General features: G+C 44.9%; 1 protein-coding gene across 4 annotated transcripts in view; it reads left to right on the top strand.

Annotated features, from left to right (window-relative positions):
• The window catches only part of KCNC4 (potassium voltage-gated channel subfamily C member 4), a 69,492-nt gene that overhangs the window by 14,241 nt on the left and 31,240 nt on the right, over positions 1 to 24,011 (top strand). Inside the window, exons 2-4 of one of the 4 annotated variants that reach the window (XM_031967248.1) lie at positions 1,965 to 2,901; positions 9,328 to 9,525; positions 19,632 to 21,077. In XM_031967248.1, coding sequence (XP_031823108.1) covers positions 1,965 to 2,901; positions 9,328 to 9,525; positions 19,632 to 19,636 — 1,140 coding nt within the window. In that variant the 3' untranslated portion in view covers positions 19,637 to 21,077. Of the gene's footprint in view, positions 1 to 1,964; positions 2,902 to 9,327; positions 9,526 to 13,104; positions 13,471 to 19,631; positions 21,078 to 24,011 lie in introns of those variants that run through there. The other 3 variants (XM_031967247.1, XM_012549571.2, XM_031967246.1) reach the window with 3 other exon arrangements.

Here is a 24,011-nt window from a genome sequence, read left to right on the forward strand (position 1 = left end):
TTCAAATCCTATATCCTACATCTGACTGTGTGAGTGATTCTGGGCAAATCACTCAAGCTCTCAGTCCTCCCATCCTAAGAACTTGGAAACCCTAAGTTGTAAGCAATTTCTTATCTTCATTGGTGGGGAAAATTTCCTCACTAAGTGTTCTCTGCATCAATGAAATCTCAGGTTTAAACCCCTCCTCCCCCCAAATGGCAATAATAATACCCACCCTCCCTATCTTACAGGATTGTGGTTAGGATCAAATGAGATCACTATAAGTCAGAGAATGGCATAGAAACATCAGCTATTACTATTATGAAGAAATTTCTGAATGAAGGTGACATACTCCCATCCACCCACCTCCCTACCTCAGCCCCCTCCAGTCCTGGATGAGGAAGTCTTAAGCACAGGCAGGTGGAAGCAGAAGGTTTTGGGAGGGAAGGGGAGTGAGGATGTGAGAGTGAAGAAGCTGGCTGGCCTCCAGCTGCTGGGATCCTGACGGGTGGCGGATGGCAGCCACATGAATAACAGAGAAAGGTTCCATAATTGGTGTTATTACACATGCATTTCATCTCCATTCATAATGATTGGATACTTAAACCCAGTAGTTACTCGGCCGAACCCTGCTCTCATCATACCAGTAACTGCCTGGATCAGCCCCCATCGCTGGTGCAGTCCTCTCTCCCTCATCCCACTTCATGCACTGAACTTCCCGGGGAACTTAGAGGCAAGAGGGATCACCCTGTCTGCTCTCATCTATCCCCTTCCTTCCTTATCTCCTTCCTTCAGAGGGTACCCCTGTATTCTTCAGTATGAGTTCAGATCCAAAAGTAATCTGGAAGGACATGGTAAAAGAGATTGAGAGGACAATGGTGATCATACCTTGAGCTGTGTATAAAAAAAGACTCCTCAGGCATGAAGAGATTGAAGAATTATTTGTCCCATCTATCTACTTATGGGCAGAACCTTATCTTAGATACTATATACCCTTACATTACTATGAGTTGCTTGAGAATAAGGACCCTGTCTTAATTAAATTTTGTCTTTCCTTCAGCCCCTAAGATAGTGAAACTGTTTACAGCAAGCATTTAATGTTTGTTGTAGTTTCAATTCGGTGCTACAGGCATTTATTAAGCACATCTACAAGATACTATGCTAAGTAACAAAAACCAGGACTTGCCTATCTTCAAAGAGATTACATTCTAATGGGGATGTAGTATGCACACAGGGATAAATATAACACTAGCAAGGCCCTGGGAGGGACAATAGACAAATGGGACAAAATGTTCTGAGACTATGTAAGGAGAGAGAAAATACTAAGATTTCCTGGAGGTGCTGGCACCAAACCTATAAGAACGGTAAGGTTTCTGAAAGGTAAAAGGAGTATATTCCAAGCATGGAGTACAGCTTCTACAAATGCAAACAAACAAGAAAATGCCATTCCTTTTTAGAAGGCATTTTTTCTTATGCTTATTATTACCCGTAAAAAAGTAAGCTCTTTGAAGACAAAGAGCATCTTCACTTTTTCTGTGTACCCATAGCACTTAGCACAGCACCAGACACACAAGAACAGGTTAATAAATGCTTGTGGTGCTCAGCTAATGGTGTGGCCAAATCAAGGAACAGACAGTAGAATCCAATTGGACAGGAGTGTTGTGTGCATGAAGATTGAAACTGGATGTAAACTCCCTGAGGGCAGGGTCTATTTATATTTTGTCTTTGTATCTCTAGTGCCCCACGCAGATTGGATTTTAGTATCCAGAGAGATCTCCTGAGATGAGCACTTTGCACCCTTACTCCATCACCCATCCTGGGATCCTCCTCTAGCCCCTCTTTCTCAGACTACATACATTGCCCCCTACACCCTTCCTGCCCAGTCCAGGGAAGTAAAACTCCCTCTCATTCCACCAGAACCAGCCAAAGTGATATAACCCGATGCCTCCTCCCCCCTTCCCTTTGTCTCCTTCCCTGCCCTGCAGGTTGTGGCCTTTGCGTCTCTATTTTTTATCCTTGTCTCCATCACCACTTTCTGTCTGGAGACGCATGAGGCCTTCAACATTGACCGCAATGTGACAGAGATCCACCGAGTGGGGAACATCACCAGCGTGCGCTTCCGGAGGGAGGTGGAGACGGAGCCCATCCTGACCTACATCGAGGGGGTCTGCGTCCTTTGGTTCACGCTGGAGTTCCTGGTGCGGATCATCTGCTGTCCAGATACATTGGACTTTGTCAAGAATCTGCTGAACATTATAGACTTTGTGGCCATCCTCCCCTTCTACCTGGAGGTGGGGCTGAGTGGACTCTCCTCCAAGGCAGCCCGGGATGTGCTGGGCTTCTTGCGTGTGGTCCGCTTCGTCCGAATTCTACGCATCTTCAAGCTCACCCGACACTTTGTGGGCCTCCGGGTCTTGGGCCACACTCTCCGCGCCAGCACCAACGAGTTCCTATTGCTGATCATCTTCCTGGCTTTGGGCGTCCTCATCTTCGCCACCATGATCTACTACGCCGAGCGAATCGGGGCCAAGCCGTCCGACCCAAGAGGCAATGACCACACCGACTTCAAGAATATCCCCATTGGCTTCTGGTGGGCTGTGGTCACCATGACGACACTAGGCTATGGAGACATGTACCCCAAGACGTGGTCAGGGATGTTGGTGGGGGCGCTGTGTGCCTTGGCTGGGGTACTCACCATTGCCATGCCTGTCCCTGTCATTGTCAACAACTTTGGCATGTACTACTCCCTTGCCATGGCCAAGCAGAAGCTGCCCAAGAAAAGGAAGAAGCATGTGCCCCGGCCCCCTCAGCTCGAGTCGCCAGCCTACTGCAAGTCGGAGGAGACATCGCCCCGAGATAGCATCTTCAGTGACTCTAGCCCCCCTGTGGGGGAAGAAGGCATGGTGGAGAGGAAACGGGCAGGTGAGAGTTATGTGGGGGATGCTGGTGGGGTGAAGTTCAGTAAGGCTTTCAAATGAATCTTCTGCCTTATAACCTGACCCTCAGATTTTCAAGGAACTGATAGAATGGCTCTGACTCAAGTCCTTCTGGGGTTGGTTTTTGATACTGCATTTACCAGACTATGAGATGCACTTTTCTGGAAGGGAAAATATTGGCTTTAGATTGTCCCGTGTCATGTGACTTTCTGCCATTCTGGGGTTTTTGGAGTGAAATCCCTAGAGTTCCCTGCAGGTACTTCTCTACTAGGCAGTTCAGTTCCAGGAGCATCCTATTTAGTGCCTCCACTGTCATTCAACCAATAAAAATTTATATGCCAGGCACTTTGCTAAGTGTTAGGGACACAAAGAAAGGAGAGAAAAAAGACCCTCCTTCAAGGAGTTTACATTCTTTTTTCCCCCTGAGACAGTTGAGCTTAAGTGACTTGCCCAGGGTCACACAGCTAGGATGTGTTAAGTTTCTGAGACCAGATTTGAACTCAGGTCCTCCTGACTGCACCACTTTGGTTCCCTAAGAACTTACATTCTAATGAGGAAAGCTAGTATGCATATAGATAAGGAGAAGCAATGATATATAGTAAAAAACAAACAAACAAACAAAAAACCATAAAGACAACCTGCCTGGTGGCAGGTCTCAGATTTAGAAGGGAGCTCAGAAGCCATCTAGATTAACCTCCTCATTTAAAAATCTTCATTTTAAACCTAAATACAAAATGAGAAAATAAAAACGACATTTCCATGTACACAGTAGAGTATAGAGGATTCAATATTCCATTTCAAACTGATTATTTTTTTAAACCTATATAATAAATAGTGCATGTTGTTTTCACAGCTTCCTGTGCTTCCTTCTATTTCCTTTTGTTATCTGCTCTGTACTTTTAATTTTATTTCCCCCCCCAATTCCCTCATTTTGTACCCAAAGAAAATGAGTCCGGTCCTTTCCCTCCTGTATCACCTTAGCCTAAAGTCTGGCAAGATTTAAATTCTTCTGAGTCACTTATTGTTTCTGTATTTCATTTTCCCCACCTGCAAAATAGCTATGTCCCCTACCTCTCAGACAGTAGAATATACTGACATCAGGGATTAGTCTGAGAAAGGCAGCTTGAAGTAAAGCATTGTTATCAGGATGATCTGAGTTTGAATCTCCTCTCAGACATTCTCTCAGTGTGTACAAATCAATTCACCTTTCAGAGACTTCATTTTCTTATCTCTAAAATGGAGATAACAGAATTTTTAAAATTCAACATATTAGCTTAATAGTTACTATTGCTTTATTATATATAAATACATATGTCAGTTTTCTAGTAATTATATGATACTAGACATTTTGAATTGTGTTTATTGGCAATCAGACCCATATTTAATAAACCTGCAAAACAAAATTGTTTGATTCAGAGGCATTATGGGGCTTAGCTAGGACACAAGCAATTTATTTTATTTGCAACACAGTAACAGGATTGTTATAAGGTTCAAGTGAGGTGTCGTGTATAAGATACTTTGTAAACAAGATAGTGTTATATAAACATCAGCTAGTATTTAGTTTTTAGAGGGAGATCACTGACCTTACATGATATATCAGCAAAAGAAACCCTTCCTTCCAAATATTTCCTGGAGCATCTCAGAACCTAATCAATAAGGTCAGTTGAGGGTAGCACAACGCTGTCTTTCATTATGCTTAACCAGTCCTAACTTCAGATTTGGCCTCCCGGGTTTGAAATGGATGGAGAAAAATGGAAGAGAGGTCGAATTCATGTAAAGATAAGTTAAGAGTTACATGAGATAATCAACTAATGAGAATTCTAAAGAAGATAGAGGAGGGGTAAAAGAACTAGGATCATGTGGCCTGGGAAGAGAAGGCTGAGAATTTGAAATCCATATCTCTAGTTTGTTGAGCACAGGTGGGGGATGGTTGATGAGTTGTCCAGGACTTTGCTTTGGGGGATGAGTGGATTGGTTCTGGCCTAGGAGGGAGCATCTTCCTAGGTTGGGTATTGAGATCATGTCCTGGTTTGCCTATGGTACACACTAGAAGTTGGATTTCTCAAGGTAATTTAATCAATAAGCACTTATTAAGTACTTACTGTGTACCAGGATCTGTACCAGGCACTGGGATTAGAAACACAAGTTCCATTTACAGGGAATTGTGAGTTTAAAAGTGAGCCTTGCTAACTCTGTCTTCCCTCAGGAAGCAAAACTATTCTTTTTTATATTATTTTAATTTTTTAGTAATAGTTTTTTTTATTTTCAAAATATGTACAGATAGTTTTCTTTTTTCTTTTATTATTATTTTTTCTTTTTTGTAAAGTTTTTTTTTTCATTTTCAAAACATTTTTATTTTTTAAACACATGCATAGATAATTTTCAGCATTCACCCTTGTGTTCCCAAATTTTTCCTTCTCTTCCCTGCACCCCCTTCCTAGATGGCAAGTGATCCAATATATGTTAAATATGTGTAATTCTTCTACACATTTCCACAAATATCATGTGTACAAGAATAATCAGATCAAAAGGGGAAAAAATCAAATGCAAGCAAACTACAACAAAAAAGATGACAATACTATGTTGTGATCCATACTCAGTCCCCACAGCTCTCTTTGTCACAAGAGCATTGGAACTGGCTTGAATCACCTTGCTGTTGAAAAGAACCATGCAGGATAAGATTCTTATAGCTTCCCTTTCTTGTCCTTCACCTATAACACTTTCTCATTTCTCAATCCCTGATCTTTAGCTCCACAGCCCAAGATATCAGAGCACGTTCATGCCTTTGGCATGAACTCAGTTGCTGGCAGATCCAGAGGGCATTTATGCTATTGTACTTTTGGGTAAGAATCACCAGTCTTATGCACAGATAATAAAATGATAGCTGGTATCAGTTTTCTTACTATTATCAGGTCCCCTTTCCCAAGCTGAAGAGCTTTGATCCTTAGGATGTTTTCCAGCTCTGATATTTTAGTGCCATCATTCAGTTTAGGTAGATAGTGGTGTAGTGGAAAGTCACCCTATGTTCCAATCCTGACTCGTAATCTTGGACAAATCACATTTCTGGAGCTATTATTCCATTGTCTATTGAATGAGGAGAGACTACAGGTGCTATCCAAGGTCCTACCTGGTTTAAAACTTAATTAGTTACACTGCAAGACATTTCACAATACTGTCTGAAGCTTTTGAAGGGACAAGAGAGGGTGAGAATTATAGTCCCAGAGTCCAAAAGATTGGAAGAAAGGAAACATTCATGGCTTGGCCATCTTTATTATACCAGACACTATCCAAAACATTGTGCTAGGTACTAAGAGTTCTGACAAAAGTGAAATTGTTCCTGCCCTCAAGGAGATTATTTTCTATGTGTATATCTAACTATATTAAAAGCATATACAGGATAAATACAATATAAATTTAGCAGGAAGGTAATAGTAGCTCTTAGAATAATAATGACACATGGCTTACTTGCTGGCTAGGGGAGAAAGGAGGTGGGAAGGGAAGGAGAAAAATTTGGACTACAGGTTTTGTAGGAGTAAATGTTGAAAACTATCTTTGCATGTATTTTGAAAAATAAAAAGTTATTATAAAAATAAAATAAAAAGCATAGAAATGTATGTAATTTCCCTTAGAAAATAAAGAATATAAAAATTTAAAAAATAATAATGATAATCCTCTACATTGATAAAGAGGTTTAACTTTTTAAAAACATTTTTAGATCTAATATCTCATTTCAGCTTCATAAACATTATTTCAACAACCGTGAGAAATAGGTACTGTTATTGTTATTATTCTCATTTTTTCATTGAGGAAACTGAGGAAAAGGTTGACTGGTTGTCCAGAGTCACACAGCTAATGTCTGGAGCTGGATTTGAACTCAGCTCTTCAAGATTTTTCTATCCAAATAACTGAGGATCCTGACTGGAGCTATCCTGATGGAGTTGCAACAATCCTGGGGCTGGATTTTAGCTGCCATATTTCCAAGAAAGCTAGTGAGGTCATTGCTTGGAGAGCTGGTTCAGGAGTTGAGGCTGGCAAGAAGCCAAGGAGCCCAGTGTTAGGCTTAGTGTCGGGAGGCTGAAATCTGAGTCTTCAGGTGGTTTTTCTAATGGACTTCCAGCTATAACGAGGGAATTCCCTCGTGAAGAGCCATTTGTCTGGAAAGACCCTGTTATCCAGTCTGAATTCTTATGTAGAATAGTTAGTCTTCTATTATTTGAGACACTGAGAATTTGAGACAAAGAAGGGACCTTTATGTTTGTCCCTAAGCTATTTTTCCACACTTACAGTTGCCCCAGCCACAGTCTTTTACCTTTAGTTAGAAGTGTTTGTTCAGGAAAACAAATTCATTTTAAGACTCCTGGGGAGGCTTGATTCAGACCAAGTATGATGGAAGCTATGCTGATTTACCTATAGGCTACCATATTGCTTAACCCTTCACTTGAGGAAATTTGCTTTAACTGTGGATATTTATTATAAGATTTTTCTTTTTCCTTTTTGTGTGTTCCAATGGGGTATGGCAGAAATGGGAGGCAGAGAAAATAATTGGCTGTTAGTTGAAAAAAATAATAAAACTAAATTTAAAAAAAGTTTAAAAAGAAACTCCACACTATATAATAATTAGGAAGAAATATTTCCTTTTTTACAGTACTAAAATATAAATGCTTCCCTGATCTTTCTTATTAATTAACTAACCCTTAAACAAGCATTTATTAAGGACTTAGGGATACAGTACCTGGCACAGAGTAGACACCTCATAAATGCACAACAGGGAAAAGAATAACAACTATCATATTAGATTCTTGCAAAGGCAGTGAGATAACAAATGTAAAGTACTTTGCAAACCTCAGCATTCTATATACATTATAACTACCACTAGAGATTATTATTAAATGCGTTTTTTATTGATGGGTTGGTTGAAAGCACTGTGCCAGATGTCAAGGATAACAAGGACAAAAAGAAAATAGTATCTGCAAGGATCTTATATTCATCCTTCCTTCTTTCCTTTCTTCCTTTTTCTTTTTATCTTTCTTTCCTTTTTTCTTTCTCATTTCTTTCTCTTTCTTTCATCCTTATTTCCTTCCAACTTCCTTCTTTTTTCTTTCCCTCTTTCCTTTCATTCTCTCTCCCTCTGCCTCTTTCTTTCTTTCTTTCTTTCTTTCTCTTCTCCTTCCTTCCTTCTTTCTTTTTTTCTTCCTTTATTTCTTGTTTGCTTGTTTTCTTGCTCTCTTTCTTCCATCTACCTATCTATCCATTCATTTCTCTATATGTACATCTAGTTAACTAGCTAGCCATCTATCTCTATTCATCTATCTCTCTATCTTTCCATCCATCTATTCCTCTATCCATTTATCCATCTATCTATCCACCCATCTATCTCTTTCTATCTAGCTGTCTCTCTTAAGTATACAGCCATCCATCTATATAATTATATTCAAACATATACAAGATAAATACAGTATAAATTTGGCTGGGAGGTAATAAACGCTCTTACGAATAATAATGTTGATAACATCGATAAAGAGGCTTAACCTTTCCAAAGTACTTTTTCTATTTGAACCTTGTGAGCAGTTGGAGAGGTAGCTAAACCTCATCAGAAGGTAAAGAAAAAAGAAGCTAGATATAAGGTCTAAGGAAAGGGAATAGATCATGAGAAAGCGGGGTCCACCAGCAAGCAAATGGCTCTTGGAAAATTGCCAAAAATTGCATGGGACATTCTCAAGTCACAAAGAGCTTATCCATTTCTTTAGTTCATCTGTGCCATGATTTTTCATCCATGGAAGGGGATCGAAGATCCAAGCACCAGTCAAGCAGAAAAGCTAGCACCAACATTGAAAGAGGATCAGACCCTTTATCCCTGAGGGTATAGTGAAGGTTATAGGCTCACCTTCCCTGGCTCAGACTTAGAGATAATGGGGAACTTAGAAGTCATCAAGTCCAATTCTCATTTTGCAGAGAAGTGAATCCAAAGCTAGAGATGATAAGTCAATTTCCAAGAGTCCTGCAACTAGCAAGGGTTTGAGGCGGGATCCAAACCCAGATATTCCTGACACCAAGACTTCATCTATCTGCCAAACTATGCTATCTCTTAGATGGCCTTTCTCTCCAGAATGGATGGCTTCTGTGGATAGGCAAGAGGGGGTGGGAGGACAGCTCCTTGCCCAGAGCTAACAGGAGCTGACCCACTAGTTCCAGGTCATCTCCCTTGATCTTCATTGTGAGAAAAAGAGACAGAAGAGCTGGAGCTGAGATTCCTGGAAAAGGAACAAGCCCCCAGGAGGAGGAGTCCATTAGGCAGCAGCTAAATCTGGAACTGACCCACCTCAAGCCCAGAGGAGCATCATTCCTTTCTCCCCCACGGGTACAGACCTTTTAATCCATATCTTATTTTCCCTCTCCTCCCTGCCATTAACAGATTCCAAACAAAATGGAGATGCAAATGTGGTGCTGTCAGATGAGGAGGGGGCCTGCCTTACCCAGCCCCTGGCCTCGGCCCCTGATGAGCGAAGGGCTATGCGCCGTTCCAGTACCAGGGACAAGAACAAGAAAGCTGCCACCTGTTTTCTGCTCAGTGCTGGAGACTATGCTTGTGCTGATGGCAGTGTCCGAAAAGGTAAGAAAGGCCCTGCTGTCCAATGGGGTAGGGACAGGTGAGCCAGAGTCTGGGGTGAGAGAGTCCCGGGGTGGGGCCCCTTTCCACCATCTTTTCAATATAATAACCCCATCTTTGAAGTCAAACCAAAGCTTTGAATTAGATTTAGGCTTATCTACCTTTCTGTTTGTGCTATTCGTGGCCCCTTCTCTCCCACCTTTTTATACTGACCACCAGCTCTAGTATGTATCCCATACTAAGCCTATTCTTCCAAGGACTTATCTCCTTTCCATAAAACCCCAACTAAGTGCCTTCTTTCTTCCTTCACTTCTTGACCTTCTTATATTGTTGACCTGGGCTGTTGGACCCTTCCCAGGATCCACAGCTTAAGTCCAGTTCTCTCCATTTCCATCTCCATCCATCCCCAATTTTGCTTTCATCATTCATCCATCCATCTCTCTCTCCACTGGCTTCCACTTCTGACATTACCACCTGGGACTTTTCCTCTGCTCCTGAGCTCAGGGCTATTAGGGAACCCAATCAGTCCCTTTTTGGTGTTCCAGGTTATGTTTATTCTGGGTATGAGATGCTTTGAAAGCTCCAAAATGTGTTCCCAGTCTGCCAGGATTTTCCAGGTCATTTTCTCCTAGATATCCCCAACCAGAAGGAGAATCCACATCTGTTCCAAAGGCAGACTGTTCAATAATCCTGCATGAGGGAATGACAAGAAGAAGAATAAAAGAAGCAACCTTCTAAAACTGAGATTTTAGAACTTATGTCCCACTTCTTCACCCTAGGTTTAGGCTTGCCCAGAAGGTCAAGTTTCCCATAGTTTGGAATGACCAAGCAGAGAGGAAGCTTTCCTAAATTTGGATCTTATATACCTGAACTGGCTAGTGATTCTGCCTGGACTTGGCTATATGGTCTAAGCTGGAGGATTTTTTATGTCTCCCGAGCAGTGAGTGCTTCCTGTCTTCAACCTCTCCTCTTCCTCCTTGTCTATCCAGCTATTTCCTCCCTCCAATACTCCACATTCTCCATGCCTCTGACCTCCAGCATTCCTGTTCTAGGTTTTATTATACCCAGCTCAGCCCTGAATATTTTTCCCAGGTAGATAGGACTACCCAATCCCCTTTCCTCAATTCAATCCTTTCCCAACTTCTTACCAGCCAGGGGACCTAGAATACCCAGTCCCTAGTCCTTCATCATTCAGTCCCAGTATTTTTCCCTAGCCTATCTCCACCTTTTCCCTCCCAGGGCCATACTCTGGGCTCTGCCCAGGTGCCTACCAGCTCCTTCTTCCACCCAGCCTTCGAGGAATTTACCTTCCATGTATAAGAATGTTTCATCGGCATTAAGTTAATTGACCCTCAGCAACACAGTTTTTCCCAGTTATCTTTTCATGAAACAAGTTAACAGTGGCAGAGTAGCATATGCTTACAGTTTGAAACCCTTAGGCCTGCTCAGAGAGGAAATCCTAAGGCTAAATTGATAATAATCAGACTAAAGAGATGGACATATTTTAGTCTTTTGATTCCTATACTCAGCTCCCTTGGGCAACATGCTTACTTAAACTGGAAGGAGAAGCAGGGACAGCCTGGCTCCCTTGTAAGAAAAGGGTATCACTTGATATCCAGATCAGAAGTTCATTTTTAGTACCACAATGAATTGCTGTATTATCCTTGGGGAATCATTTGCTGTTTCTTTTCCTCGGGGACTGTTTCTGGGTTCAAATCTGGTCTCAGACACTTAATACTTCCTAGCTGTGCGACCCTGGGCAAGTCACTTAACCCCAATTGCCTCAGCAAAAAAAAAAAAAAAAAAAGGAAGGAACGAAGGAAGAAAGGAAATAAGGAAGGAAGGAAGGAAGGAAAGAAGGAAGGAAGGAAGGAGGGAAGGAAGGAAGGAAGGAAGGAAGGAAGGAAGGAAGGAAGGAAGGAAGGAAGGAAGGAAAAGAAAAGAAACGAAACAGTGGTCTGTAGCATCCTGAGAATGCTGAAACCAAAACAAGTCTACTCTCAGAGACCTGGGATTGATAGTTATTCCCATTAGGAATCATCCCAGAGCTGTTGGTAGTGGAGGATGGCTTCTCATAGGGACTTGGTTCTAGCTCCTTCTCTGCTTCCAAGGCCCAGGGGTCTCCTGCTTAGTCAGAGAATAAAGGGCTGGGGTATATCAGATGCTGACCCTTGTGCTGAAGGAGAGAGGATGCCTGAGGGGTTCTGGCCACATGAAGGAAGTGTTCCCAAGTTCAATTCAGTGGCTAAATGTTGCCTGAACAGATGGCTCCTTCCTCTCTCCATCTAAGCCAGCTGCCCAAGCCCTACCCTATGGCCCTTTGTTCTGCCCTCATCCTCAGTGGTTTTGTACTCAAAGGTGAGCACAAAAAGGTTTTCTCCTTTTCTCTCCCAGATGTGGCCCCTCATTCCAATGGGGAAGGTCTAGGTTTCAATAGAGAGAACAGTCCATACTTTTACTCTCATGGGTCTCAATTTCCCGATCCATTAAATGAGGGAGGTGGAGATGGTCTCCAACGTCCCTTCCAGCTATAGATCTATGATCCTATGATCTGACCCTCTCCAAGGAGAGAGCACTCCCCCAAGCACCAGGGAATATGGGAGGCGGTAAATGTCCACATGGCCTGAGTGACATCAGCAGAAAAACCAGGTCTTCTATGGGCTTCTGATTCAGGAGCCTACATGGACGGGTATTAGAGAGAGCATGCATTTCAAGGTTGCATCAGTGGATGGGGAGGTGGCAAGGATGCAGGAGCGTGGGCAGAGAGGACAAAAGCTGGAGGAGTGACATCTGGCTCTGGGGGTGTCCACATGTTATCATGTAGTAAGAACAAGTATCCTGCATGTGTGTGTGTGTGTGTGTGTGTGTGTGTGTGTGCAGGCGCATGCCTCTGTGTGTATGTGTTTGTGGAAAAGGGAAAACCTGCCTCCTGCTGCCAACACAGTCTGTGCCTCAGGGAGAAGAGCCCTCTGGGGTACCCACTGGGCCCAGCTACTGTGTTTGTCAGATGCCTCCACACAGCTCCTTGGTAACAAATACGTTGCTTAGCCAATTAGAGTGACCTTCATGAGGGAACAGGTGGGTTGCCGGGAAACAGGCCCTGCTAAGCAAGCATGGCAATTAGCATTCTCGAACCCCCAATGCTCGGCAACTTTCCCTGAACCTAGTACCCAAGCCCGGTTTGGAAACAGCATCATGAGGAGCAGCCATGGCTGTAGCCTATAGGGTTACAAGAACCCCTTGGCACTATTAGGAAAGGAGGAAGGCGAGTTGAGTGAGGGATGCCTGAGGTTGGGGGAGACCCCCCAGGAATGAAGCTATATGACAAAGGTGGAGGGGGGTGAGCCAGAGAGTGGGAATCATGGCAGACCAAGTTCTCTACCTGAAAAAGAAATCTCCCCTGCATTTTCCCCAGGAAGGGAAGATTTTGTTTCCAGATGGGAGATGAGAGCTGGTAATCCAGGGGACATTTGACCCTGGCTCTGGGGGTTCCCTTTCACTGCCCCTTGGTGGAAATACTGCATAGCCTAACCGACGGGTGCAGCTTCTCTCTCACCATGCGTCTGCCTTTTCTTCACCAAGGCTGCGAAAAGTCCCGAAGCTTAAACAGCATAGCCGGAGCAGCAGGAACAAGTCTGGGGCTCTCTCCACTCCCATCGCGCTACAGCTCACCCTACCCTCCGAGAAAGCTCCTGCTCTCCCACCCCTTCCATTCTCTAACGGGCCCGACCCACGGACATGCTGCTCCTTAACCAGCCCGTCTCCAGCGCCACGGTGCATCGAGGCTGCTCCAGCTCACCCTCATCCTCCTCGCCTGCCCTCTGCCTCTCCCCTTCTCCTCGCCATCAGTCATGCTGCCCAGCCTCTTACACGACCCCCACCCAGCCCCCGCACCTCCCCCGCTCAAGCCTGCAGCTTTGGCCCCACTTGGGTCGCCTCACTCCAAACACCCCCGCATCGAGGCTGCTCCCGCCCCTCCCAACCCTTCAGAATTCCCACCTCCGGAGTCATTGACCAAAGGTGGAGAACCGCAATGTGCTGCTCCCCAGAGCTAGGCCCATTCTGAGAGGACAAAGAAGCCCCTGGCCCTCCTCTGTCTCAGGGCTCCCCCACCCCTGACCTTCCCTGCTGCCTTTGTTCTGGGCAGCGCTGGGTGGGTATGCGCCCAGGCCGTACCTACCCTAACCTGGAGCTGCTGGATGAACAATGCTGAGGCCTTAGCATCTTTCTTACCTTAGACGTTTATTTTTCTAATGGCAACAAAAACATTCCATTTCCATGATGCCTTTAGTCAGGAATGAAATAGTATTGCAAGAATGTCTTTGTCTGTCTGTCTCCCAAGAAGAGCCTGGGCCCACTTAAAGCAAACCTGTGACCTAGATGGGCTTTCATTCGCTTCTTTCTCCCCATCCACCACTCTTTCTGTGTCTCTCGCTCCTCTGTCTCTCTGTCCCAGTGTCTGTCTGTGTATGTGTCTGTCTCTCTGTTTCCCCCACTGTCTCTTTCTTCCTCTCTCTCTGTCTTTCTCCTAGGATGGATGTGGGAGAGGTGTAGAAACCTTTCTTTTACCTTGCCATGCTGCTTTTCATCCTGGAGGATTAGATCAAGGACAGGGTCCTGTGGCAATAGAGGAGGATGGGGTTACCCTCTGGAACTCTCCACTCTGACCTCTGCTGACTGATGACTCAAGCAAAACTCTTGACATAGATGGGCTTTGATTCACTTCTCCCCAAATCCATCATTCATTCTCTCTCTCTCTCTCTCTGTCTCTCTCTCTCTCTCTCATTTTCTCTCTCTCATTCTCTCTCTCTCTCGTTTTCTCTCTCTCTCTCATTCTCTCTCTCTCTCATTTTCTCTCTCTCATTCTCTCTCTCTCTCTCTCTCTCTCTCTCTCTCTCTCTTTCTCTCTCTCTCATAAAATGGGGGTGGGGGAGGCTTGGAAACCTTTCTTTTACCCTCGGTCATTCTGCTTTTCATCCTGGAGGATTAGATCAGGGACAGGGTCCCATTAGAATAGAGGAGGATGGGGTTATCCTCTGGAGCTTTCCATCCTGACCTCTGCTGACTGATGACTCAAGGGAGAACCACTGTGTACTACAGAAAGCACAGCTTTCGCATGGCCCCCTTTTCCCTGGCTGTTCCAGGAAACCTTCCTTCCCCCCCCCCCCCCCCCCCCCCCCCCCCCCCCCCCCCCCCACCACTGGACAGGCTAGGCCACAGTAATAATCTGAACTTCAGGCACCCCTCTGTTTTCATCTAATTCCCATGTTAACATCTGCATTTCCCATTCCTGATATCCCCCCCTCCCCAAACTCCTCCTTTCTTGCCAAACTCTCCGCCCTGCCTGCCTCTGAGTCACCTACTGTTCCCACCCAGCCTCTCCTCTCATTTCTGCCAGAAGCAGAGACTCATCTAATTTCTATAATTAAGTGTATTCATTTACCTAACAATCCCGAGCCTGGGAACACAACAGGTTTGTGAGTCACTAAGCAAGCATGTGTGTGCCTCGGACAGGAGAGAATTGACTTCTGTCTGGGCCCTACCTGCCACTTAGCCAAGGACAGGGTTATCTTTTGGGGGCTGGGTGCAGTAGTGCCCCCGCAAATCTGGCCACCTGAGCCAGGATTCCCACTGGACTGGGGTCCTCCCGACCCTTTGAGCTCCCGGGCTCACCCAGCAGCTGGACCTTCTGCAGGACCCAAGTTTCTCAGTGGAGACACTTCACAGTCTACCTGATGGGGATTAGATCTGACAGTGGAGCTATATGCTCGGCAATTTTTAGAATTGGCATTATGCAACTTGGTGGGAATGACTAACCGTCCGTCTCTGCTCCTTCCAGAGCTGGCAGAGGCAAAGTTACAGCAAGAAAGCAAGTTCTGGGAGTGGAGCAGCAAGTAATAGCAACTGGGAAGCTTTGGAAGATAGAGATTAGGGGGTGAGGGAGGCAGACTCTCATTCTTTGGAGGAATAAGGCCTGGGTCTGGGGGTTTCCTGCTTTTGATACTTCCCAAGTCTTAAGGTTCCCTTGAAGATGAGGCCAAGGCTGGGCTGGCCAAGGCTCCCTGGGGATTCTGATGCCTGTGACTTGCTTTACCTCCAGCCCTATCCTCCCAGAATATGATGTTCCCTATAAGAAAAAAGGGGAGGCATTTGAAGAATCCTTCTCCCAATGGGGTCCTCAGAAGTAATAGTAGTAATAATAATCATGAGAGCCAACATTTACACGGCACTTTCAGATTCAGAATGCTTAAGAATGTGTCCAAGCAAAAGTCCTCCAGAGAGAGGAAATAATTCCCTGAGGAATCAGAAGAACCAATGAGGTACCAGAGGAGCGAGGCAGGCAGCCTAGGAGCATGGAGAGAGTCTCCGGGGAGGAGGGCAGGACAGCCAAGGGCGCCCGGGGGTTAATTTGGCCCTGGCCTGGGACAGCGTGAGCTAAGAGCACAATATCATCCCCATCCAAGCAGAGCTATTTTCTCCTGCAACTCTGTTTCAGAGAATTGAATTAGCTATTTCTGTGGCAACCTCAGGAACTGTCAGGAACCCAAGTTTCCACAGTACTTCCCCCCACCCCCTCTGTCCCTGGGAGGGGCACCATCCTTGAGCAAGCTGCCCTGGTCGTGGCTCCAGCTGGCCCGGGGCGGCCTGATTTGGGTTGGTGCTGAAGCTGGCTCTCAAAGTTTTCCTCCTGGCCCTTTGATGATGATACATAACTCATAGCTGGGGAACAACTTGAAGCCTCTTGTATCTCCTCTCCTTGCCCGCCCCCAGGATCTGTAGGAATTCTCCTGGTAAAAACAGAGACAGGGCCAGACTAAGGTAAGAAACCTTTTACAGTCAGTTGTGTCCGCTGTCTCTACTTCTCTAGAAATGCAATTTCCCTTAATACCTGGGCCTTAAAGCCCTACAGTAACACTACCTCTATGAGGCAGTCCCTCGTCAGGAAAAAAAAAAAAGCAATATAATGTGAGGCACTCTAATTTGCTTATATGTTGTATATGTAGAATAATAGTATTCTAGCTCTTGTATTAGATAGTAAACCTCATGAAGACAAGGTCAGTGTCTTACCCAAACTTTGTATCTCCCCCAGTGCACAATGCCCTGGGCCCAGCAGGCCCTTAATACGTGTTTGTTAAATTGAAATCTATCTTTAGTAAAAACATTATTAGGGCATTAGTAGTGAGAGAAAGGACCAAATTATTGAATGCATCCCCTATGTGGGACCAGCCTTGAAGAAACAGTGGCTGCTCTCTGTTAGAATATTAGTATCACTAGGTTTGGGATGTGGTCCTTCACAATAGGAGAGATGGCTGGGCTGGGACCCATCCACCTGTCCATGTGGGTTGACCCTTAACCTTTCAGTCTCTTAGACTCAGAACTCAGTTTCTTCAACTTGAAGATTTGACAGATCTTGGTTCCTTTCTCAGCTGCCTACCCATCTGGGGCCAACTGTTAGGTTTCTGGTCTCTCGTAAGTACAGGACTTGTATTCTCCATTTTAAGAATTAGACAGGATGCTCTCAAGTCCTGACATGAGGATAGGTGATAAGCTTTGCACTTAGGATCAAAGTACTAAGATTAGCATGGGGGAAGGGGACTTTTTGCTCTTATTTTTTTGAGAGAGGCAGTCCTGCGGCCAGACAGACTTAATTTAAAAAGCTATCTCCCTCTGATGCCAGAAGGGAAAGTGGTATGGATCCAAGGGTTAGCCTTGCCCCCAGTCAGAAATTCTTTCTAGGGGCATCATATAGACCAGTAATTTTGTCACCAATAGTACATGATTCTTCTAGTTTATCAGATAGCCCAGGGAAAGAATCATGGGTCTGGGGGCAGGGACTCATTTCTCAGAATCTCTCTTGGATCTCTTGGAGCACAAGACCACAGGATATTTAGCTAGAAGGAACCTTAGAGACTATCCAATCCAGCTCCCACATTTTACAGATGAGGCCCAGCGTGGTTATATAGAATTATAAATGTAGAAAGGACCCTAAAGCCATCTGCTTCAGCTCTCCTCATTTTACAAATGAAGAAGCTGGAGCTCAGAGAGGTTAGAATAGCTTGTTCAAAGTTACAGAGTAACAAAGCCAGGATTTTAGCCTGAATTCTTTCTTCCAGATCTTATTTTCTTTCCTCCCTCCCTTTAGCCTAGCTCAGTTGCTTCCTTTTATCTTTCATACAGCCCTGCCTTGGGAAGGCTTGAGATTGGGAGACTGTGGGTAGCCTTTCCAATCAATGAGAGCTTCTTTATTTATCCCCTCCTAAAACCTGACATTTGGCTCCAGGTGGTTTCCCCCTGGTCCTGGAGAGAGAAGGTATACAATAGTATTACAGATTTTAGAGCCAGAGTTGGGAGCAGGATGGACGGCCTTCCTCTAGACCCTTTACATCTGGCACTAGGAGGAATCTGCTTTGAACTACAGGAGCTGAGATTTGTTGTCCTTCCACTGTACAAGGGAAAGAATACTTATGATGGAGTCAGAGGATATTTGTACAAATCTCACTTTTGTTTTTTACTTGTGTCATCTTGGGCAAATACTCTGTACCTCATTTATAAAATGAGGGGGAATGGCCTGGAACTATGATCCTATGAAGATTGTTAATCTAGATCTGGAAGGGGTCTCAGAAACCATCCAATTCAACCCTCAGAGGATGCTCATGGTCCTACCAAAGGTTTGGGACAACAAGTTTTTTGCTCTTTTCTCTGAGCCACAATGGTGCCTGAGACAAGGAGAAGCAACCTGGGCATCTGGTGACCTGGAGGAGGATTGAATGCTAGGATAGCAATATTATGCACAGGGTCCTGCACAATGACGTATGTCTTTGGATAATTGGAGAATAGCTTCTCCTAATGGAAAGAGCCTTAGACTTAGGAGATAGAAGAGATCTGCATTTAAATCTCTAGCACAACATAGCTGTATGACTATGGGAAAATCCCATAAGCTCTCAGAACCTCAAGGAAAGGAGGATAATAATATCCACACTGCCTACTTTATACAACTATTGTGAGCAAAGAACTTTGTAAGCCTTTGAGTTACTACTCAGCTTTGGGCAGGCCCTCTGTAGATAACTACAGGGCAAGGTGAGGGCCTGCTCATTAGGCTCAAGAAATGATGATTGACCATGAGGAAGTCAATCTCCAAGATACCATTTTGGATCTGTTTGGTCTTCTGGATTCACATAGTTCTTAGGATTTTAGTGGGAGTTGAAGAATTGTGGAAGGGTCCTAAAAGATGGAAGAAGGGATAAATAGCACTATCCAAAACCTAAATCTGTCACTTCTCCAACTCAGGGGATGTTTGCCTAGTTTCTCATTGGGTTTTGGCCCCCTTCATTTGTTGACAGAGAATGTAGGCAGGACATGAGGTTTTGGGGGGTTTTAGTTGCATGTGTTTTGTGGGAAACATAACTTGAGTACCAGTGAGGATGGGAGATCAGGCTGGTAGGACAAGGAAACATTATAGGAAACCACTAAACTTGGGAGGAACCTTGTGATAGCTCAAGCCTAGTTTCTCATTGGGTTTTGACCCTTCACTCATTAACAGGGAAAATAGGCAGGGCGTGAGATTTTTTGGAGGATGGTTTAGTTTTGTGGGAAACATAACTTGTGTACCAGTGAGGGTGGGATATCAGGCTGGTTGGACACAGGACACACTGTTGGAAATGCCACTAAACTTGGGGAGGAACCCTGTGATAGCTCAAGGGTCATTCCAATAACTCCATGATCAAATCTGCCAAGCTGAGCCCCATCTCCTTGAGGGGTTATTCATGGTTAGAGGGACCTGGGGACCTTTTGGAAACAGATCTGGATGTAGGGAACTGTTCTCTCCCTTCAAAAATTTTCCAAGAGTACTCTGTGTCTGTCCTTTCTATCATGCTCTGCCATATCTTATACTTTTCTACATTCACATCAGATTCTCCCTTAATAGGTAGATTAAGCAATTTGAGGGCAAAGATATGTTGAATCTCATCCATCTTGTGCTAGCCCCTTCTGCACTGGCCAAGTGGCTTTGGGCAGGGTCAATCATGGGAGATGTGTGGATGTGAAAAAAGAAGAGGGAATAAGGAGAGGAGAAAGAAGGGTTTTTTTTTTTGTTTTTTTTTTTTTAATAGTTTAACCGCTACCAGCTCCTCCCAAATCCTTCGGCCAAGAAGCAGAAGGCCTTTTGTCAGCTCCGTACACCTGAACTCCTGGATGCTCTCCATTGGCTTCCTCACCTGGGGGTTGCGGGTTTCTCCCTCCTAATTTGTTCTTGCCTTTGCCCTATCCCCAAAGAAGGCAATGTCGATGGGAGAGTGTGTGTACCGGTGACTCACACCTGTGCTCTTTAAACACAGAGACCTGCCAAGACGTCCTCTCATCCAATTATGCCCAGGCCGAGGTCCTCACCTTCTCTTAAAGCTTGGCTCACCTGGAGGCCGGGAGCATGGAGAGAGACAGTGCAAGAGGCTTAGGGAAAACCCTGGATCTTTCACTCGGAAAGAATTGGAAATCCTTGTTTGTGCAGGACCGTTGGAACAAATACGCACACACACACACACACACACACACACACACATACACACATCCTATGGCCCAGGATGGGTCCAATGGTTTATTATATTGTACAAATCTATAAAGATCTATATGCATATATACATATATATTCTATATTCTTACATGCTGTACCCCTGTTTGTAGTGCATGTGTTGCTTGGTGGTCTGTCTCTTGTGTCAGCCTCTGCTACCCCTTCTCTCCCCCACCAATCCCAAATCCTATGGTCCCACCTCCTTTCTCGCTCCTGGTTCCACATTAATTTTTCTGAAGCAACCCGAACCCTCCCAGTAGAATTCCGACTGAACTGGCTGCTTGGCTGATGGGTTCCTGCTTCCACGTCTCACTTGACTTGGGTTTAGCCAGTCACTCTGTATCCATCTGTCTTCCCATTCCAAACCACATGTATCAGGGGCAGGCAGAGCCTGACAGAAATTCAGACTGCCAGTCTATCCCCCCTCCCAACCCAGGGATCCCCTTCAAAGAAAATCCATTACTCCTACTCTCATGGCTTGTGGTCACCGGTATCCCGGCCAGCGGAATGGGACAAGGGATCCCCCGCCCATGTCCCCCCGCTGACCCGTCTGCTCCCCAGACGAGGGTCATTTTGTTTTTGTATATCTATGTATTGTCTCCCTCTACGTTTGTTTTCAAAGATGCTGCCAGGCGGACTCATGGGGAGGGGTGTCTGTCTGTCCGTCTGGCTCAAGGGTCCAAGGACCCGCGGAAGCCTCGGGATGAAACGAGATGAGTCGCAATACTCTACTTCCTGACCTTGGGCCAGGGGACGCGTGCAATAGCAGAGTCAGGGCTGCCCCTTCTGCCTTGACCTCTGCCCCTCACCCCAGCACCCCTTCCCCTGTCCCCAACCCAATCTTCCCCGGTGTCTGTCAGTACTTTTCTAAAACTGTTACCTCTTTCTGTGTCCAAGGCAATACTCCGGCCAGGAGCTGCTGGTCTGTCCGCATGCCTCTGGCTGTTATACTGTGGTCAAGCCCCAATAAAGAGATTTGGAGCTGTCTCAATGCCCTTGCTGTGTGAATGGGCTCTCCCTTTCCTTGCCGCTCGACCAGGGGAATGCATTGACTCGTACACGTGGCACTCTCACCACTCGCTGGGACCCAGGGTCTCCCCTCTGGGGGCTTACAGTCTAAAGGTTGACATACACATAGAGGGAAACACTTGAATGGTCACAAAGAAAGAAAAGACCCTGATTGGAGTCCAAGGACTGGTTGGAAATCCTATGTAGGATACGGTACGATAGGCTTCCTTGGGACTCAGTTTCCTCACCTGTTAAACTGCTGGACTAGATGTCCTTTGAGGCATTTTACAGATTGATAATCCCATGATAAAGTTTGTCTGAGGGGCCCCTCTCTATCCCATAATATTCCCTGATCAACCATTTTTATGAAGTGTTCTCCTCATAAGAAATGTCCTCCAGAACTCCTCTCTCCCACACTCAGATGACCTTTTTAGAGGCAGATGTGAATGGGTGACTGTCTGTACAGTTGAAGGAACCCTCCAAGTTGGTAAAATGAGAGGTCCATTGAGTAAGATCCATAGGTAGAGAATGGATGTTTATTTAATTGAATTAAAATTTAAAACTGGACAGAACAACTCCATGAAGTCAATTTCTTCCTCACACATTGCTATACAGCAGCATCAGAGAGGGAGACAGTATGGGAAGGAGAGACTAAATGCTGACTCCAGAATCATAGGTTCTGGGTTCAAATCCCATCTCTGATGTTGATTATCTTTCTCCCTGAGCTTCCTCAACTATAAAAGGAGTAAATTGGGCTAATTGACTCTGAGGTCCTTCTGACTATATATGTGTGAGCTTTGACATCTCCTCCTCTGTTTTTCAAGTCTTGTCCTATAACCTCAAGGGGGAAAAAGCTTACTTGAAAAGTCTTTTTCTCTCAATGATCCTGGGAGACAAGCAGTACAAGTGCAATTGTACCCATTTTTCAGATGAGAGACTGAAGGAGAGACTAAGTGACAGTGAAGTTTGTTTCTTCACAGAGAGAAAGCTGGAAGATACAGCAGATAGAATGTTGGATTTAACATCAGAATAAGCTCAGTTCTAATCTGACTCTAGACACTAGCTGTGTGACTGGGCAAGTCACTTAAATTCTGTCTGCCTCAGTTTATTCAACTGTAAAATGGGGATCATAATAGAAGCTACCTCCCAGAGATATTGTGAAGATTAAGTGATATAATACAGTACCTGGTACAGAGCAGTCATTCAGTAAGTGCTTTCTTCTTTCTCTCTTTCGGTCCCTCCTCCTTCCTTTTTTTCTTCCTTTTCTCTTTTCATCCTTCATTTTCTTTCTCTCCTTCCTCCCCTCTTCTTCTTTTCTTCCTTTCTTCCCTTTTATCCTCCTTCCTTCATTCTTTCCATCATTCTTTCCTTCCCTCTAAGGTCCTTCACTTTCCCCCTTTCCTTTCTTCTCTTTCTCTCTTTCCATCCTTCTCTTTTTCTTCCTTCTTTGTTTCTTCATCGCATCTTATCCTCCTTCCTTCTTTCTTTTCTACATTCTGTTCCCCTCTATTATTCTTCCCTTCTCTCTTCTCCCTTCCTTCCTTTTTTTCTTTCTTCTCTCTTTCCCTCTTTCCTTCTTTTTTTCTCTCTTTTCTTCCTTCTTTCCTGAGTCCTTCCTTCTTTATATCTTTCCTTCTTTCCCTCTTTCTGTCATTCTTTCCTCTTTCTTTCTCTTCCTTTCTTCTTTCCCTATTTCCTTCTCTCTTTCTCTCCTTCCTTTCCTTCCTTTCATAATTTTGAGGTTCCCCCCCCTCACCAAGAATCCTAAGCCCAAGTTATATCAAGGAAATTTAAGCAACAACTTGTTCTGAAGTGAAATAAAGTTGAAGCAGTGCAATTCCAACATTTTACAAATGAGAAAACTGAGCTTTTAGAGGTAGGTGATGGGAGTGGCTCAAGGTGACCCAGCTGACCAGTGGCTGGGATGAAACCGGATCTCTTCTCTCCCAGCTCCTGGGATAGCACAGCCATTTGTGTTTCATGAAACCTCACTGCCCCCTCACTACACTATTGTAATTGTGGAATCAAAGGTTTTATGCCTCTTCTATTAAAAGAAACCCAGGCATCAGGCAGTAGGAGGGGGAGGCACTATTTTGAGCGGGGGGGCCTTCCTGGCCCCCCTGAAATCACACCATGCCTACGCAGGTAGGACTGACAACGAGGACAGAGTACCCAGATGGCAGAGTAACTACTCTGAACCAAAACGCAAACAGCCAGGGAAAAAGGGACGTCCCCTCTGGTGGGAAAGGGAGCGCCGAGGAAGCCCCCTGCCCAGACTACGGCGGCAGGGACAGAAGCACAGAGGGTCTGAATTCAGATGTCATTTGTTTGACACCCCAACTCTTAATCTTAATACCTCCCCCTTGCCTTGGCTTTCTTTGCACCTCACCCCCAACATACTCACATATACACACACTGTATTCATAACAGCTAATAATAATTGCTAGCATTTATAGAGCACTTTAAGGTTTGCAAAAACACATGGCATTTATTATTTCCTTTGATCTTTACAACTGCTTTGTGAGATAGGAGCTATTATTATCCCCATTTTACAGATGGGGAAACTGAGGCTGAGCAAAATGTTCCCAGCAAGATCCAACACACACGCAGCTAGCACATAATGGACAAAGGATTGGAACTGAGGTTTTTCTGACTCTAGGGCCCAGCATGGTGTCCATTAACTCTCTCCTGCTGTCTGCTTCTCCTGCTTCACTTACCCACTAATGCTGTGGGTGCCAGGCCATAATACTCAGTCCTAGGGCCTATTGGGACTGGATCACATGATAGAAGGACCAAATAACACAAATGGCTGATTGGAACTGTCCTGATCATCATGGGTCAAAGGAGGGTCGGGGCAGGGAGGGCCTAAGGGGGCAACATCAAGAGAGGGGTTTGGCGTTCTGTATCAGAGAGAACA

Source organism: Sarcophilus harrisii, chromosome 4, assembly GCF_902635505.1.
Source record: "Sarcophilus harrisii chromosome 4, mSarHar1.11, whole genome shotgun sequence".
Lineage (NCBI taxonomy): Eukaryota > Metazoa > Chordata > Mammalia > Dasyuromorphia > Dasyuridae > Sarcophilus > Sarcophilus harrisii.